This window comes from Tachypleus tridentatus, chromosome 10 (assembly GCF_004210375.1).
Source record: "Tachypleus tridentatus isolate NWPU-2018 chromosome 10, ASM421037v1, whole genome shotgun sequence".
Lineage (NCBI taxonomy): Eukaryota > Metazoa > Arthropoda > Merostomata > Xiphosura > Limulidae > Tachypleus > Tachypleus tridentatus.
This window is the reverse complement of record NC_134834.1, coordinates 151,741,145-151,757,537: the sequence shown is the minus strand read 5'-3', so window position 1 is coordinate 151,757,537 and position 16,393 is coordinate 151,741,145. Positions and strand designations below refer to the sequence as shown.

At 34.1% G+C, this 16,393-nt stretch overlaps 1 protein-coding gene across 1 annotated transcript in view; it reads right to left on the bottom strand.

Annotated features, from left to right (window-relative positions):
* LOC143230645 (uncharacterized) overlaps positions 1-16,230 on the bottom strand; it is a 33,205-nt gene extending 16,975 nt beyond the window's left edge. The window contains exons 1-7 of the mRNA XM_076464520.1: positions 16,098-16,230; positions 14,577-14,791; positions 7,569-7,657; positions 5,772-5,868; positions 5,513-5,612; positions 4,789-4,885; positions 3,651-3,777 (exon numbers count right to left, since the gene is read on the bottom strand). Coding sequence (XP_076320635.1) covers positions 3,651-3,777; positions 4,789-4,885; positions 5,513-5,612; positions 5,772-5,868; positions 7,569-7,575 — 428 coding nt within the window. The 5' untranslated portion in view covers positions 7,576-7,657; positions 14,577-14,791; positions 16,098-16,230. The remainder of the gene's footprint in view (positions 1-3,650; positions 3,778-4,788; positions 4,886-5,512; positions 5,613-5,771; positions 5,869-7,568; positions 7,658-14,576; positions 14,792-16,097) is intronic.
* Between the last annotated feature and the right edge of the window lie 163 nt (positions 16,231-16,393).

Sequence of the window (16,393 nt, the reverse complement as noted above, 5' to 3'; positions counted from 1 at the left end):
AATTACATTTTTGAACAAAACGTATCGAGAGACACAAAGCCTTTTATCGACGTGTACTTTTGGCCACAGTAAGTTTTTTAAAAAAAATTGTGTGGGGTGTATCACCCTGAACTTAAATAATAGCAGAGATTCGAACCCGTGATAATACTTACAGCACAGGTACAGTACTGTGTAAAAGTGTTGGGAATATCTTTATTCTTTCCATTTTATGGGGCTAATTCTTCCATGTCATTATAGAATGTATATTTTAACACTATGGCAATGTTTCACTGATCCATATTGACAATTGAATGAGCCAGGGTGAGAATACTTGTCATTCTTTATAATTCCCACATATTTGTATCGAGGACATGTTATAAGGGTTATGTTTGAATGAACGTACTGATCAAATTTAGGGTCTGAAATAACTGTCATGGTACCCTATGTAGTGTCTTAACTATATAGACAGAAACTAGCAAAAAGTTAGCGTATGGTACTGATATATACACTGCTGGCCAAAATCTTAAGGCCAATGAACATAAAGAAAAAATATGCATTTTGCGTTGTTAGACTCAACCACTTATTTGAGTAGAGCTTCGAAAGATGAAAATAAGAAAAAGGAAATAAAAATAAAAAACTTTTTTAGCACTTAATAGAGAAAACGTGAACATTATGAAATTAGCCTAAATACTAGCTGGTCAAAAGTTTAAGACCATTCCAAAAAGAAGTCCTAGTTTAGGGTAGGAAATGCCCAACAAAAGGTCTCAGTAATGAGTTGCACGGGCGTCATTGCGAATAACTGCAAACATTCGCTTTGGCATGGTCGATATAAACGTTTGTAGAAGACTGGCTGGAATGTTATTCCAAGTGGTGAAGATGGTTTCACGAAGATCATGCAATGTTTGGAATTCACGTCCATTTCTATAGACTTCCCTTGCCATCCACCCCTAAACATTTTCAATGGGGTTCAGTTCGGGCGAACAAGCTGGATGGTCCAAAAAATCACGTGATTCGCCATGAAAAAGTCCTTTGCCTTGCTGAAAGATCCAGTCATGTCCACACAAGCGAGGGGCTTCAGTCAATAAGGATGCCCTCTCCAACATGCCAATGTAGCCAGCTGCTGTTTGACGCGCCTCTATAACCTGAAGCTCCATTGCTCCATGGAAGGAGAAAACACCCCAGATCATGATGGAACCTCCTCCACTGTTTCGTGTAGAAAATGTTTTCGGTGGGATATCCTTATCGTGCCAGTAACGTTGGAAGCCATCTGGACCATCCAGATTGAATTTTTTCTCATCAGAGAACAAACCTTCGTCCACTTTTCTAAGTCCCATGATTGATGCTTCTCAGCAAAGTTTAACTGAGCTGTTTCGTGGTGCGGAAGGAGGTGTGGCCTTTGAAGATGTTTACGGTTTTTAAAGCCTTTCTCTCGTAGATGCCATCTTATTGTTCTTGAGCTGCATTCTGCGTCCGTAAGAGCCTTAATCTGGTTCGACGATCGGCTGGTGTCTTGCCAGACAACCCATCGAATCCTCCTGCTCAACGCCTGCGAAATTGTCTTAGGCCGACCATTTGAAATTCTCGTTTCGCATCCCTCAGGGTCTTTTAAGAAATTTGCAACAGCAGTTTTACTACGCCCAATCTCACCAGCGATGGCACGTTGAGGGAGACCTTACTTTTGCAGCTCGACAATTCTGCCACATTCAAACTGTCAACTTTTAGCCTTTGCCATGTTTTTACTCAATGTAACACAGGAGATGTGAGTAGGAGATGTTGACAACGCTAACGCTTGAACACAAATGGCTAAATTTCGTTAAGTATTTACCAATTAATGCTTCGTTTCAGTATGGTCTTAAACTTTTAATCAGCTAGTATTTAGGCTAATTTCATAGTGTTCACATTTTCCCTATTAAATGCTAAATTTTTTTTTCCCCTTTTCTTATTTCCATCTTTCGAAGCTCTACTCAAAAAAGTGGTTGAGTCTAACAACGCAAAATGCATATTTTTTCTTTATGTCCATTGACCTTAAGATTTTGGCCAGCAGTGCATGTTAGAAGAAATCAATTTAATAACACTCCACATATAAACCTTGGTAAAAACAGTGTTTAAGAATATATATTAAGTTTTGTTGTTATGCCGTGGCCCCCAAACACACATACAAATGTCATTAGAGCAGAGAGTTTACATAAAAGCTATACATAATGCTGGTTGGACTCTTAGACAGATTACTGCAGACTTGAAATGTTCCCTAAACACTGTCAAAAACATCATACGTTGTGAGACCAAAACAGGTAAATTTGAAAATAGGAAAGGAAGAGACAGAACACCTAAACTTATTGATACTGATGTTAAGTATCTTCGTTTATGTATCCTTCAGGGCAGAAGGAAGACTACTACTGATCTTAGGCATAAGATAAACAACCATGTATCAAATGATAGAAAAGTGTCCAAACCTAAAGTATCTAGAAGACTCAACTAGAATGGAATATTTGGTCGTGTTGCAGTTTAAAAAAACCTCCACTTTGATCTTCAAATATTGTCAAGAGACTGAAATTTTGTAGAAAGCACAAAAACTGGACTGTTGATGAGTCAAGGTTCGAAATATATAGATTAAAATTGTAGGTTGTACCTTCAGTGGAATAAAGATGAAAGATATTTCCCTTACTGCATAACACTTACCATGAAGCATGGGGAGGCAGTGTGATGACTTAGGGGTGTTTTTCTGGTGAGGCAACAGGAGATATTTACAAAATAGATGGAATAATGGACTAGTGCATGTACCATCAGATACTGATCCATCATAGTATACCGTAATTTGATATTTGGTATACCGTATTATTGGTAAAGGTTTCCATTACCAAGAACATAGTTATCCAAAACACTCATCCCACTTATACAGAAATTACTTATCTAGGAAATAAGCTGTTGAAGTCCTTTAAATGATACAATGACCCCCACAGAGCTCTGATCTCAATCTAGTTGAACAGATCTGGGATTTTACAGCTCAAAAACTTGACAAATCACAAGTTACTTGTAAAGGAACTTTATGGTAGTGTATTAGAGACGTTTGAAGTAAAATCTCAAAGGACACTTTGATTAAATATGTTATAACAATGTCTCTAAGACTGTCTGCAGTTATAAAACAAAATATTAACTGTTTGTTGAACTCAACCACTTCAAGTGAGTTTCTGTTGTACTAAATATGAAGGTTAGTAATATGTTGATGTTTCACCTGTGATTTACCTTCCACTGTTGTTTGAAAATAGCCTGACTTTACCGAAATACTTTTCACAGTACTGTATATTAGTTAATAAACAATGTACTCTTGATGTTTACCTAATTCATATCACTGGGCCTAACTAACTCTGACGAAGAATTTATTGCCAATCGGTTTCTTCGAGTTTGTTTCTTTGGAATTAAGCAAAGACCGACACATCAGACTATCTGTTGTCTGGCCACCATGGGTTTCTAAACCCGGTTTCTAGCTGTCCAAGTCCGTAAACATACAGCTGCGCCACTAGGTGGCATTTTTAAGAGTTAAAATTTACTTACTATACAGGTGGGTGATACAGAGTTGCGTCCCGTCTGTTCCAGTTTTCACTTCATAATAGATTTCAAACAATTAGAACAAATATTAATAAACAACATGAACAAATACTGACGGTAATTACTTCTGATTGACTATTCTTTCTGAAGAAATATTTCTCCACAACTTTTTAATTTCGTGAACGTTCTTGTTATGTTTATTTGCAGCAACCATTTGAATCAGAATCTTATCGTTTGGTTGAACGACCATACCTATAAAAATATAAATATATTATCACTTTTAAAACAGGCATTTCTTGGAGTAAAATCATTTAAATGTAAATATTGTCATAGTGCCATATTTTACAAAAAATAAAAACACGAAAGTCTTGACTGTAATGTAAAAGTGTATAGAATTGGTAATCACGTACCTTCATCCATCTAACAACCATGTCACATGAGGAGCACGTGTCACAGAGAAGCAGGAATCATAAACCAGTTGTTTTAACAGATATGGTGAAAAGTAAAACATTTTAAAAATTAAATGTACTATTAAAATGTTACAATATAGTGTTAAGTTGATGAATCGCTGCTTTCTGGTCCACAAATTAATTTATATCGAAACTACGTGCGATATTGTTACGCGTTTCTTTCTTTTTTTGGTTCAAACCCGTTGTCATAATAATATGTTTCTTATCTTATGATATTATTACGAACAATACTGTTGTTGTGTTTTTCTTATGTGATGGTATTCTAACTAACTGTAATATATATATATATATATATATATATATATATATTGCCATATTCGAAAGAGTTGTACTTCAGTTCTTTCTTTCTTATGACATTCGAACTACATGAATATTGTTGTGAGTTTCTTATAGAAATATATAATTGTGTGTTGTGTTAACTCCAGTTGTCAGAGTGACGTTTTGTACTACACCGTTAGGTTACACACAGACCATAATTGTGTATTGTTCTCCAAACATTCCACCATTTGAATCACCTCTTTAAGACGTTCTTCAACAACCTTCCTACCAGGAACAGTTTGAACCAACACTTTAAGACGTTCTTCAAGAACCTTCCTACCAGTTTGAACTTTAAGACGTTTGAACCAACTATAAGACTTAATTACCAGGAATAGTTTGAACCAACACTTTAAGACGTTCTTCAGCAATTAACCTACCGAAAATAGTTTCAACCAACACTTTAAGACGTTCTTCAATAACCTACCAACAATAGTTTGAACCAAAGCTTTAAGACGTTCTTAAACAACCTACCTACCAGGAATAGTTTGAACCAGCACTGTAAGACATCGTTTGGGCCACAGAACACCGCAAGCTGGTTGAACTTTGAATGCACCAGGGTTGGAAGTTTTAATCTATTAAAAACAAATGTAATTAAATTAGACACCATAATATATAAAATCATTTGTTTGTTTTTTTGTAGTTAAGCAAAAGCTACACAACAGGCTATCTATTCTCTACTTACCACGAGTATCGAAACCCGACTTCTAGCATTGTAAGTCTGCATATATACCGCTCTGCTACTTGGGGGCGTTTGTAATCAATGTACATCAGTTTTAAATTTTTAAGAATAATATAAAAATATAGAATGTGACAAAATCTACAAAACAAGAACTCTATTAAACTGACGCTATATAATATAATAATAGATGTTTTCAAATAATAAATTGTACATATTATTATTTTGTTAAATAGTTTGGTTTGAATTTTCGCCAAAGCTACACGAGGGCTATCTATGCTAGCCGTCCCTAATTTAGCAGTGTAAGACTAGATGGAAGGCACCACCCACTGCCAACTCTTGGCTTTGGTCTATTCTTTTACCAAAGTATAGTGAGATTGACCATCACTTATAACGCCCTCACGGCTGAAAAGGCGAGCATGTTTGGTGTGACGGAAATTCGAACCCGCGACCCTCGGATTACGAGTCAAGTGTCTTAATCACCTGCACATGCCAGATCTTTGTAAAATAGCAGAACATTTACCTTGAAAGCAACAGCATTGTCCATTTTGTTTTGGAGTTTTATCAGCGCCTCCATTGCCGCACAATTTTGTTGGGACGTATGAAACTGTAAAGTACTGGGCCTAGAATTCAATGAGAGTAAAATATTTGCAACAATTATTCAAGTAAATATACGGTACAGATATTTTATTTGTAACCGTGCTTAGTTAAAGATTACATTAATTTACACACATACGCCTTGAGCCAAACATTATACTGGGACAGAGTAATTTATAACTTACGAAATATCCAATAATCGTTCATTTTGGTTCTTTGTTTCGTTACTGTCGGCAATGTTTTTGTGTGGCACATCAGGGGTCACGGTCATTTCACATTCTCCTTATACAAATTAAACAAAAAGCTTCAGAAACACTTTCTCCAATCATATTATACTCTTGTTAGTTTAATTGTTCCTGAGCTTGGTTTTAGATTTATTCGCACAAACTACCATTATTAAAACATTTAATATAATGATTAAAGTTTGGTTAATATCAGCTCTTCGTCTAGTTCTTTGAAAACACTTGGATCTCCATGGTGAATGTCCTCTTCATATGATACATGAACATAAGGAGATCAGAGTGTATCAAAGAATCAGATAAGACGTCACAAAGAATTCCACAGAAACTGCTTTGACATGAATCATACACAACTTGATTCATTTTAATATGCAACATGTACATATTAAAACCTTCCTCACATGCAACCTATACACCTTCTCACATGCAACATACATATCTTAAGTCATTCTGATAGGACCTTAGAATATTCAATCGAAAAATAGCTTTCAGGAAACATAACAAAACACAGTTTTCATGTTTGAAATTCTGTAAAGTAGACGAGCATGGGCAGTAGAAGAAATTTGAAAGTTATAACCAACAGTATTTAATGAAACAATTTATAGAGAAAAGAGGAATAAAGAACCAGCAGTTCGCTACTGAGGTCCAGCACAGCTTATGGACACGTCCACAACGGTTTGTGTATTTGCAAAAAGTGCGCGTCCATCTATCACCATTACAAACTTATACCGTGTACATCCACCATCAGTGATATACCTAACGCTGCATTGGAGATTAAAACTTTACGCAGATAGCAGTTTTAAAATGTTCAGATATATATCCTTTATTGAACATTTCTTATATTTTTAGGATCTTCTTTTTCCCAAATTTATGATTTGCGATATTTCTAGTACTGATAGAAAATATTATAAAAATAAGTATTTTGTAGTTGGATTTTTTTTATGAAAGATGTATTTACGAAAGTACGTTTTTCAGACTGAGATAAAATCTATTATTATTAATTTATTTTTACTTTTTGTTAAAATATATTAAAAGATATGCTAATTATTTCTGAAATTGTCTATATTAATCTTTCATTATTCCTAATTTCGATTTATGAAAAGTTTCTTCAAAAAATTGTCTAGAGGCGAATTCTTAAAGGTTTCTCTGTTGAAGATGTGTGATCTTTAGATACTTTTTCTTTGTTTAGAAACTGGTAACTATTTTTGTTTATCCTTATGTTGGTTCTAAAAGGTATATTAATGTATATTTTTGCAAACACAAATATCAGATTCACAAAACCTTTCATCATGTGACCAGTGACAAAAACCAACGTACCTCTCTTTTTGAACTACCCGCCGTTACCAGGGCAACATAAATAATTTCATTGTTGTGAAATATAGGCTTTCGTGGAACAGTTCCTAACGTAATATATTGTTGACGCTTTTCTTCTACTTGTTGCTAACGTAGTATATCATATAAGAAAAACGTCAACATTTAATAATAATATAATTTATAATAAACAATCTCAGACTTGATAGAGCTACTTTTGCGATAAAAACTACACTATTTAAAAGTACGCCCATTAAGATATTTAGTATTTTCTCAGTTTCAACAATAAGTTTTCAGGTTATAGGAACCCTTATTCTTAGACCTGACTATCTTACCATCGTTTATTTAAAAATACAAGGACTATTATAATGTAACATAAAGCTAAGCCTTTACAACTGTCTTAGCGTCAAGGAAAAGGAAAGTTAAACTCACCTTTCATCCTTCAGTATACAATCAAATCCATTCTCAACCACCTGAAAATTACCGTCCCATAGGACTTCTGTTGCAGTTCGCGTCATTAGCTATCCAAAAAATAAAACTATGTTTTAATGGAGCCTTGTCTATTTTTTCTATGTCTTAACTTGTGTTCGATTATCTTTGTAAATCAAATAAATAAATGTATCGGATACATTTATTCGATCACTTACCAAACTGGAATTACGTTCCTTTTTTCGTTTACGAGGTTTGAAACTAACAATAGACAATATATTTCAAAACTTTGTTTTTTATTTTCAAAAGTAGTTTTCTTCTAACTGAAAATATTGGTAACGATTCGTTATTCTCGGATTCCAAACATATTTTTACAGCTGGATGTTTTCGACTTAGAGCCATAACAGAAATTACACGGTAATGTTGATATACACATTTGTGACATTTTAATCTGCAATCCTACATGAAATAACACGATGGTTGTGATGCTCTACTCCCAATGTGTGAGACGCAGGATTGAACACTACCACCGACCACACTCGCCCTTTGAGTCCTGGGGCTGTTATAATCAGTGATAAATCCTATTATTCGTCGGTAAAGATTTGGTAGTAAGTGGTTCCAAAAAGAGTCTAGTCTATCACTACATGCACCCCTCTAGTTCAGCGGTATATCTACGCATTTACAACGCTAAAATCAGGGGTTCGAGTCCCCTCGGTGGCCCAAGCAGATAGCCCGATGTGACTTTGCTATAAGAAAAACACACTATCACTACAAAATTAGGTACGACTTGCTGAGATAGCCCATGTGTAGCTTTATCAAATTAAACAGCAAGAAATCCAAAACGAACCAATCTCTTTGAAACACTGTATATCATTTGTATTTCGTCACATGTGTGTTATATGTTTAGTTATAATCCATTGGTGTCCAGGTCATGGACTAAATTAAATTATTTAGAAGGCAATAATGGAACAACTGGTGACATTGAAAGATGACGTCATGTAACTGCAAGAAAATTCTCCCTCTATTATAGATATTTTCATTAGCTTCATCAAACCTACACGATTACCCTCTCTCAACGATAATAATAATAAAAAAATTAATGTTCAAGAATAATTAAAGCACAATAATATAAAGTTCAACAATAATGAAAACACAATACTTCAAATTTCAACATTAATGAGACACACGATAATTTAACTTTCAAGAACAATTAAAAATATAAAGAATTTAACGATCTTATTAAAATAATGGTTAATAGTGTATTTATTTTTCTATCAAATTTCATAGTTTTAAATTTTTAACTTGTCAACCTTCTCTTAGATTATATATTTTTACATTTTATATCGTTCATACTAAAATTATGGTGTGAATAAATATAATACGTAAATAAACATGACAAATGGAAATTGTTAAACATAAAATATTTTTTGTTAAAATGGAATACAATGTGTCTAATATTCTTCTTGTATCAAGTTATTTTTTATTCGCCCAATATGAGTTCTATCAGATTTGATGTTTTGTTGCCTAAGTAGGTCAAGGTTAATATTTTGATTGCAAATGTTGAAAGCATGCAACAATAATTATTTGTTTTGAACTGGTCAGCGAAGTTGTTCAGAAAAACCGAGCTAATAAATTAAAGAATTAAAGCTAATTAAAGAAATATTTAAATATTCAAGGTGACATATTCCTTACAAAAAGAAAAGAGTAGCTGCAAGTGAAAAAACAAACAAAACTGAATTAGTTCACAAAGAGAATAATACATAAAATTAAAGAAAAGTATAATAAATTTATGGAATTTAAGTTGCCTTGTGCGACAGGAAGCTTAGAAGATTATAAAATATCAAGATAGTCAGTGAAACAGGAAATTAGGGCATTAAAAGGTACGTTTGAAAAAAAAGTGACTGAAATTGTAAAAGTAAGGATTTCTGTAAACATATTAAAGATGAATAGAATGTTAAAATCGGAGTAGAACCCTTGAATTATAATAAAGGAAAGTTAGTATCTGATTTTTATGAGGTGCCTGGGTTATTATTTTGTGTTTTTTCTTCAGTTTTTACTAATGAATACTTAAACAGTATTTCACATCTTGAACAGTTGATAAATGGAAACAAGATAAAACAAAATGAGTACATTAATTCTGAACTGGTTAAGAAAAAACTGGGAAGTTTAAAAACAATAAGGCTCCTGGGCCAAATATTTCCCAAAAAGTTTTGACAGAGGTTAAAGCTTGGATATGTGAGCCACTCACTATTTTTTATCAGTGCATGAATGGTGGACAGGTACCAAAGGATTGGAAGTTAGCTAATGTACCTACTCTTCTAAAGGGAAGTGATAAAAATTGTTCTATTAATTATAGATCCATTAGTCTTACACATCATTATGGGAGAAGTTTTAGAAAGTCTGATAAAAGATGAGTATTACTTCTTGAGTCTTGTGTATAATGTTAAAATAAATACACAATTTAAAACATTTTATTGAAGGTAGATATATGACTACTAAAACGTTGACTTCATGTTTCAACGTTCCAACATTATCTTCAGGAGTGAATGTAAGACAGAATCATCTCTAATTTATACTTTTTCGTGTTTTTGTTAAATAGATCAAGTTTACAATTCCGCGTGAACATTTTATAGGTCACACCACATTTTTACATAAGTACTCGCCGGATCTTCATCTATTTAACCTGTTCAGTGCCGTAGACGAGATAACTCGTCCAAGCCGATCGGTAACACAGAACCACGGAAGAGTTAATTCGTTCTCAATAATACCTAACTTCAACGCTAGATATCAGCATCATAAATGCATTTGACCTACTTACAAATTGTTTCACTTTCGATCCAAAATGGCGTCATGAAAAAGTTACAAAATGAAGAAGCATTAGAGTTGTATTTTGAACTTGGTTCGGAGTTTGAAGATAGCAGTGGCGATTCAGAAGATTCGGATTTTGAAGATTCTTTGAAAAATACGGAAATACAAGGCTCAGATGTTAGTGAAGATAACTGGCCATTAACCAGCACTGGTAAACGGGCGATAACACCAGGGAGTAAACGTAAAATTGCAAGTCGTGATAAGAACAGTTCCAAGAAAAAGTGCCCTAATGACAATGATTGGAACGCTGAATCCTTTGCTGCTCCAGTTATAAACCCCTTCTCAGGAACTCATGGTGTCCAGTACGACGATTTGAGTCAAGACTCAAAGCCCTTTTATTGTTTTCAAAAGTTCTTCCCTCCCACAATTGTCAACCATATCGTAACAGAGACCAATAAATATGCAGAAACTATGATGGCCCGCGCTGATTTGAAGGAACATTCCAGAGTAAAATTATGGAAGCCAACTAATGAGAAGGAAATTTATGAATTTATGGGCCTGGTAATGCTAATGGGCATAGAAAGAAAACCAACTGTTTCCATGTACTTCAGTACTGACCCTTTGCTTGCCACACCAATGTTTGGTCACTGTATGTCAAAAACCGGTTTCTTTTGCTGCTATCGATGCTACACTTTGCTGACAATACCCAGGAAAATATTGTTGACCAACGACATCACAAGATACAGCCCATTATTGACCATTTACGAGAAAAATTTAGAACCTCAGATTCACCAAACGAACATGTTTGTATTGACGAATCCTTGATACTATGAAAGGGTCGACTGGGATTTCAACAGTACATTCCATCTAAAATGGCTAGGTTTGGAGTCAAAAGTTATGAGCTGTGTGAAAGTGTAACAGGCTATGTTTGGGATTTTTTCATCTATACTGATGCTACTACACAGTACAGCACTAAAGAGGGCGGCAGGGCAAACGTGTTGTACGCACATTGATGAAACCATTGTTTGGACAAAATTATAAGCTCTATTTGGATCGTTTTTTTTTACAAATCCCACTTTAGCGAAGTCATTGCTTGATCGTGACACCTATTTGTGTGGGACAGTAATGAAAATCGAATTGGGACGCCGAAATGTTTCACAAATATCCAAAAGGGAGAAATGGAAGTGGCATAAAAAGACAACATTGGTGTTTTTCACTGGAAGGATAAAAGGGACATTTTCATGTTGAGTACAATACATTACAATACCATGCAAAACACTGGAAAGATCAACCGTGCTACTGGTGCAGCTATTGTAAAACCAAAATGTGTCATTGATTACAATAGGTATATGGGAGGGGGTTGACTTGTGTGACAGTGTGTTGCATGCTTATCTGAGTATGCGCAAGGCTGTCAAGTGGTACAAAAAAGTACTTTTTCACATGATGGATATAGCAGTGCACAATGCTTTGGTAGTTTACAAATCACTGGGAAACAACCTATCTCTCCTGGAGTTTAGACTCGGTGTCATCCGTACCCTGATTGAAGATTACCACACCCAGCGCCCAAAATCCACCAGAGTCCGGCCTTCCTTGGAAAACCCCCTTTGCCTCACAGAACGTCACTTCCCAACACTTATTCCTCAAACAGATAAAAAAAACACCCCACTAGAAAGTGTAAAGTGTGCTCTGACAAATCCACGAGAAGAGAAAGCAGATATAAATGTACTGATTGCAAAGTGGCTCTTTATGTTGACCCACCCCTGCTTCAAAACATTTCACACGAATTGAATTATTAAATGTGTCATGTATTTCAATACCCAAAAATGACATTTTGTGCATTATTGTTTCATGTTTTGTACATATTTTTTTATTTTATGTACTACTATAAGTTTGGCTTACAGAAAAAATAGTATTTGTTGCTTATTTCCTTTGTTTTAAAAATTACTCAGTTTTGCTGAAAAAACCCCGGCATAGGAGCTGCCGTAGCAACTGAAATACTTGGCAGTCAACAGGTTAACGATCCATGATCTTTTTAATATTTACTTATTTCCAAGGATTTTCGAATATCATTAAATATATCTTTTGGTTGAACTAATATTATGGTATTTAAGCACAATATCGCATGTCGTGTTTCATGTACATGTTCTATTAATACCGAATTTTCATGTGTTTTTTTTTATATGTTTCTAATGTATCCTTTTTGGTCCATGAAACGATATTCTAAATTACGTTTAGTCTGTCCAAAATAAATATTTCCAGATTTACATTAAAACGTCATAAATTCCCGTTTCTTCCATTAAGCGTATTTTATATTTCGTATTACATAATTTTTTTCTTTATTGAACGGTTTAAATATAGGATAAATTATTAGCTTTTTTATTTGTTTCTTTTTTGAATTTCGCGCAAAGCTACACGAGGGCTATCTGCGCTAGCCGTCTCTAATTTAGCAGTGTAAGACTAGAGGGAAGGCAGCTAGCTAGTCATCACAACCCACCGCCAACTCTTGGGCTGCTCTTTTACCAACGAATAGTGGGATTGACCTACATTATAACGCCCATACGGCTGAAAGGGCGAGCATGTTTGGTTTCACGGGGATTCCAAACTGCGACCCTCAGATTACGAGTCGGACGCTCTGGCCACCTGGCCATACCAGGTCCTGAAGAAAATAGGAGATGATCTAGAAGTTAAAGGTCATATTCTAAAGTCTGTTGTGTGACCATTAATATACTAGTATCGGTTCATGCGTCGTTATGTAAACAAAGTGTTAAGAATGTTAACACGGTATTCCTTTGACGGATATTCAGTCACTTTTTCGTATAGAATTCAATAAGCAGTATAGGTCGGTAAGCCATATGGTCGCTAAATGATGAACTGAACTGTGCGTATCGATATTTTCTTGGTATGTTTCTTATGGTATGAAAAGACAAAGTTGCTGTTTTAAGTTTTGGTTTTGTTTTCGAATTTCACTTACTTTCGCTTCGTTGTAGAGAAGTATTTGTGAAACAGGTAACCCAATAATTAATTATAAAGAATTACTGAATTTAAAACAGACCATTGTTTTCAAGTAAACATATGTCTCAGGAAGTATATTTAAAAATGGTTTCTTAGAAATGCTTTATTTTACGCATGGTTACTTTCTCTGAAATTAGGATTTCGTTTATTTAATTTCCATAAGTGTACACCTCAAAGTTTGTTTCAGCTGATGACATTATCAAACTTACTACACGTTTTCACGATGTTATGCTCTTATCTAATCGGCATCATTAAGTTTCTCATGATTAAGTTTTGTTTTCCTTTCTTTTTTTATTACAAAATAACGCTTTCTCCAACTGAAGATACAAAGTTAACCTTCTAAGTTTTGGTGTTGGTTTCGAATTGTACTTATTTATTATCAAGTAATAAACAATTGTAAACCATTCGGTTCGTTGTAGAGAAATATTTGTGTAACAGGTAAGCCTAGCATTAATTATAAAGCGTTTGTTTGTTTTTAAATTTTTCGCATGGTTACATGAGGGTTATCTGCGCTAGCCGTTTCTAATTGAACAGTGTAAGACTATAGTTTGTTTGTTTGTTTTGTTTTGTTTTGAAATTTCGCACAAAGCTACTCGAAGGCTATCTGTGCTAGCCGTCCCTAATTTAGCAGTGTAAGACTAGAGGGAAGGCAGCTAGTCATCACCACCCACCGCCAACTCTTGGGCTACTCTTTTACCAACGAATAGTGGGATTGACCGTCACATTATAACGCCCCCACCGCTGAAAGGGCGAGCATGTTTGGTGCGACGGGGATTCGAACCCGCGGCCCTAAGATTACGAGTCGAACGCCTTAGCCCATCTGGCCATGCCGGGCCTAATTATATAGAATTACTGAAATTAAAACAGACCTGTTTTTCAAGTAAACATACGTTACACATTTAAAACAGATCCTTCTATCCAAATAATTAATGTTTTGTATGTCTTACAGTAAAGCCGCATCGAGCTATTTGTTTTGTCAACCATGGGAAATCGAGCCCCTGATTCTATCGTTATAAATCTGCGTATCCAAATAAAACATTCTTTTATAAAACCTGTGAAACGTGAAGCGTCAAAATACGGGTGTCTAGCATGATTAGTGGTGTATAGTATTAATTTGTCAAGTGTTCATAAGGAGAGTCCATTATTATTTTAAGAAATTCCATATATGGGTAAGTGAAGTACGAAACTTACTCACAAAAAAAAGTAAAAACATTTTCAACAAGAATCAGAAACTTTCCGGTCTATAACGTGAATCCCTGGCGCCAGCCCCTTCGTTTGGTCAAATAAACCTCTTCCCTCCACGCGTTTTACTTATCTGCAAGTCCTCACTGTAAGAGAGAGATGATATCCAGAAAAGTCCATGGGTTCAAGAGCGTCCAATAAACAGTTGCTTCACCAGCTTTCGCCTGATATTAATATTTTTAGTTTATAAATATTCGAAACAAATCTTTTTTCAAACAGATAAAATAGAACAAAGAAACTTTTCTGAAAAACGTTTACACGAGAGATGAACTATTTGATTTGTAATATGTTTACAGAATGTTGTTTTAATAAGTATAATAACCACTTAGAATATAGTATGTTAACAGAAAAGAATTTATACAGAATGTTATTTTAACTAAAACCTTACTATACAGGATATTATTTTAACTAAAACCTCAAAATACAGAATGTTGTTTTTAACTAACACATTAGTATACAGAATGTAGTTTTTAACTAACAAATTAGTATATAAAATGTTGTTTTAACTAAAATCTCAATATATATAATGTTGTTTTTAACTAACACATTAGTATATAGAATGTTGTTTTAGCTAAAATCTCAACATATAGAATGTTGTTTTAACTAAAATCTCAACATATAGAATGTTGTTTTCAACTAAAATATCAACACATAGAATGTTGTTTTCAGCCAAAACCTTAGTATATAGAATGTTGTTTTAACTAAAACTTTAATATACAGAAAGTTATTTTAACTCACACCTTACTATACAGGTTGTTATTTTAACTAAAACCTTATTGTACAGGGTGTTACTTTAACGAAAACCTTAGTATATAGAATGTTTTTTAACTAAACTCTTATAATACAAAATGTTGTTTTAACTAAAACCTTAGTATACAGAATGTTGTTTCAACTAATATCTTGGCATGCAGAATGTTGTTTTAACTAAAACTTTAGTATACATAATGTTGTTTTAACTCTAACATTAGTATACAGAATGATGTTTTTAACTAAAATCACAGTGTATAGAATGTTGTTTTTAACTGAAACATTAGTGTACAGAATGTTGTTTTTAACTGAAACCTTAGTGTACAGAATGTTGTTTTTAACTAAAACTTTAGTATACATAATGCTGTTTTAACTCTAACATTAGTATACAGAATGATGTTTTTAACTAAAATCACAATGTATAGAATGTTGTTTTTAACTGAAACCTTAGTGTACAGTATGTTGTTTTTAACTAAAACTTTAGTGTATAGAATGTTGTTTTTAACTAAAACCTTAGTATACAGAATGTTATTTTAACTGTAACCTTATTATACAGAATGTTGTTTTAACTGAAACCTTATTATACAGAATGTTGTTTTTAATTAACACCTTAATACATAGAATATTGTTTTTAACTGAAATTTTAGTATTCAATATGTTACAGTTGTGAACCGGTGGTTATAGATATATGTGAACTGGTGGTTATACAGGTGGTGAACCTACCTTTATATATTTGTCCTTCATTAGGTTTGGAAGATGATAATCGTCATTTATTTTTCCTTTTATTCCTCTCCTCTGGAGAGGCTGGTTCTCCATGTCCTCCTCCACAAGATATAAACCCTTGGTTGTGTATGAGTACTCCAACCTTCTTTACTCGAAACTCCTTTATTACCGTCATCTGTAACATACCGGGGTGCGAGAGCAATCTAGAAAGGGTTGTTGGCATTAAAGGTTATCTTTTACTGGACCGGGTGGTCATTTTGAATGTTTAAAGAAAGGATAATGTAAAAGATAAAACG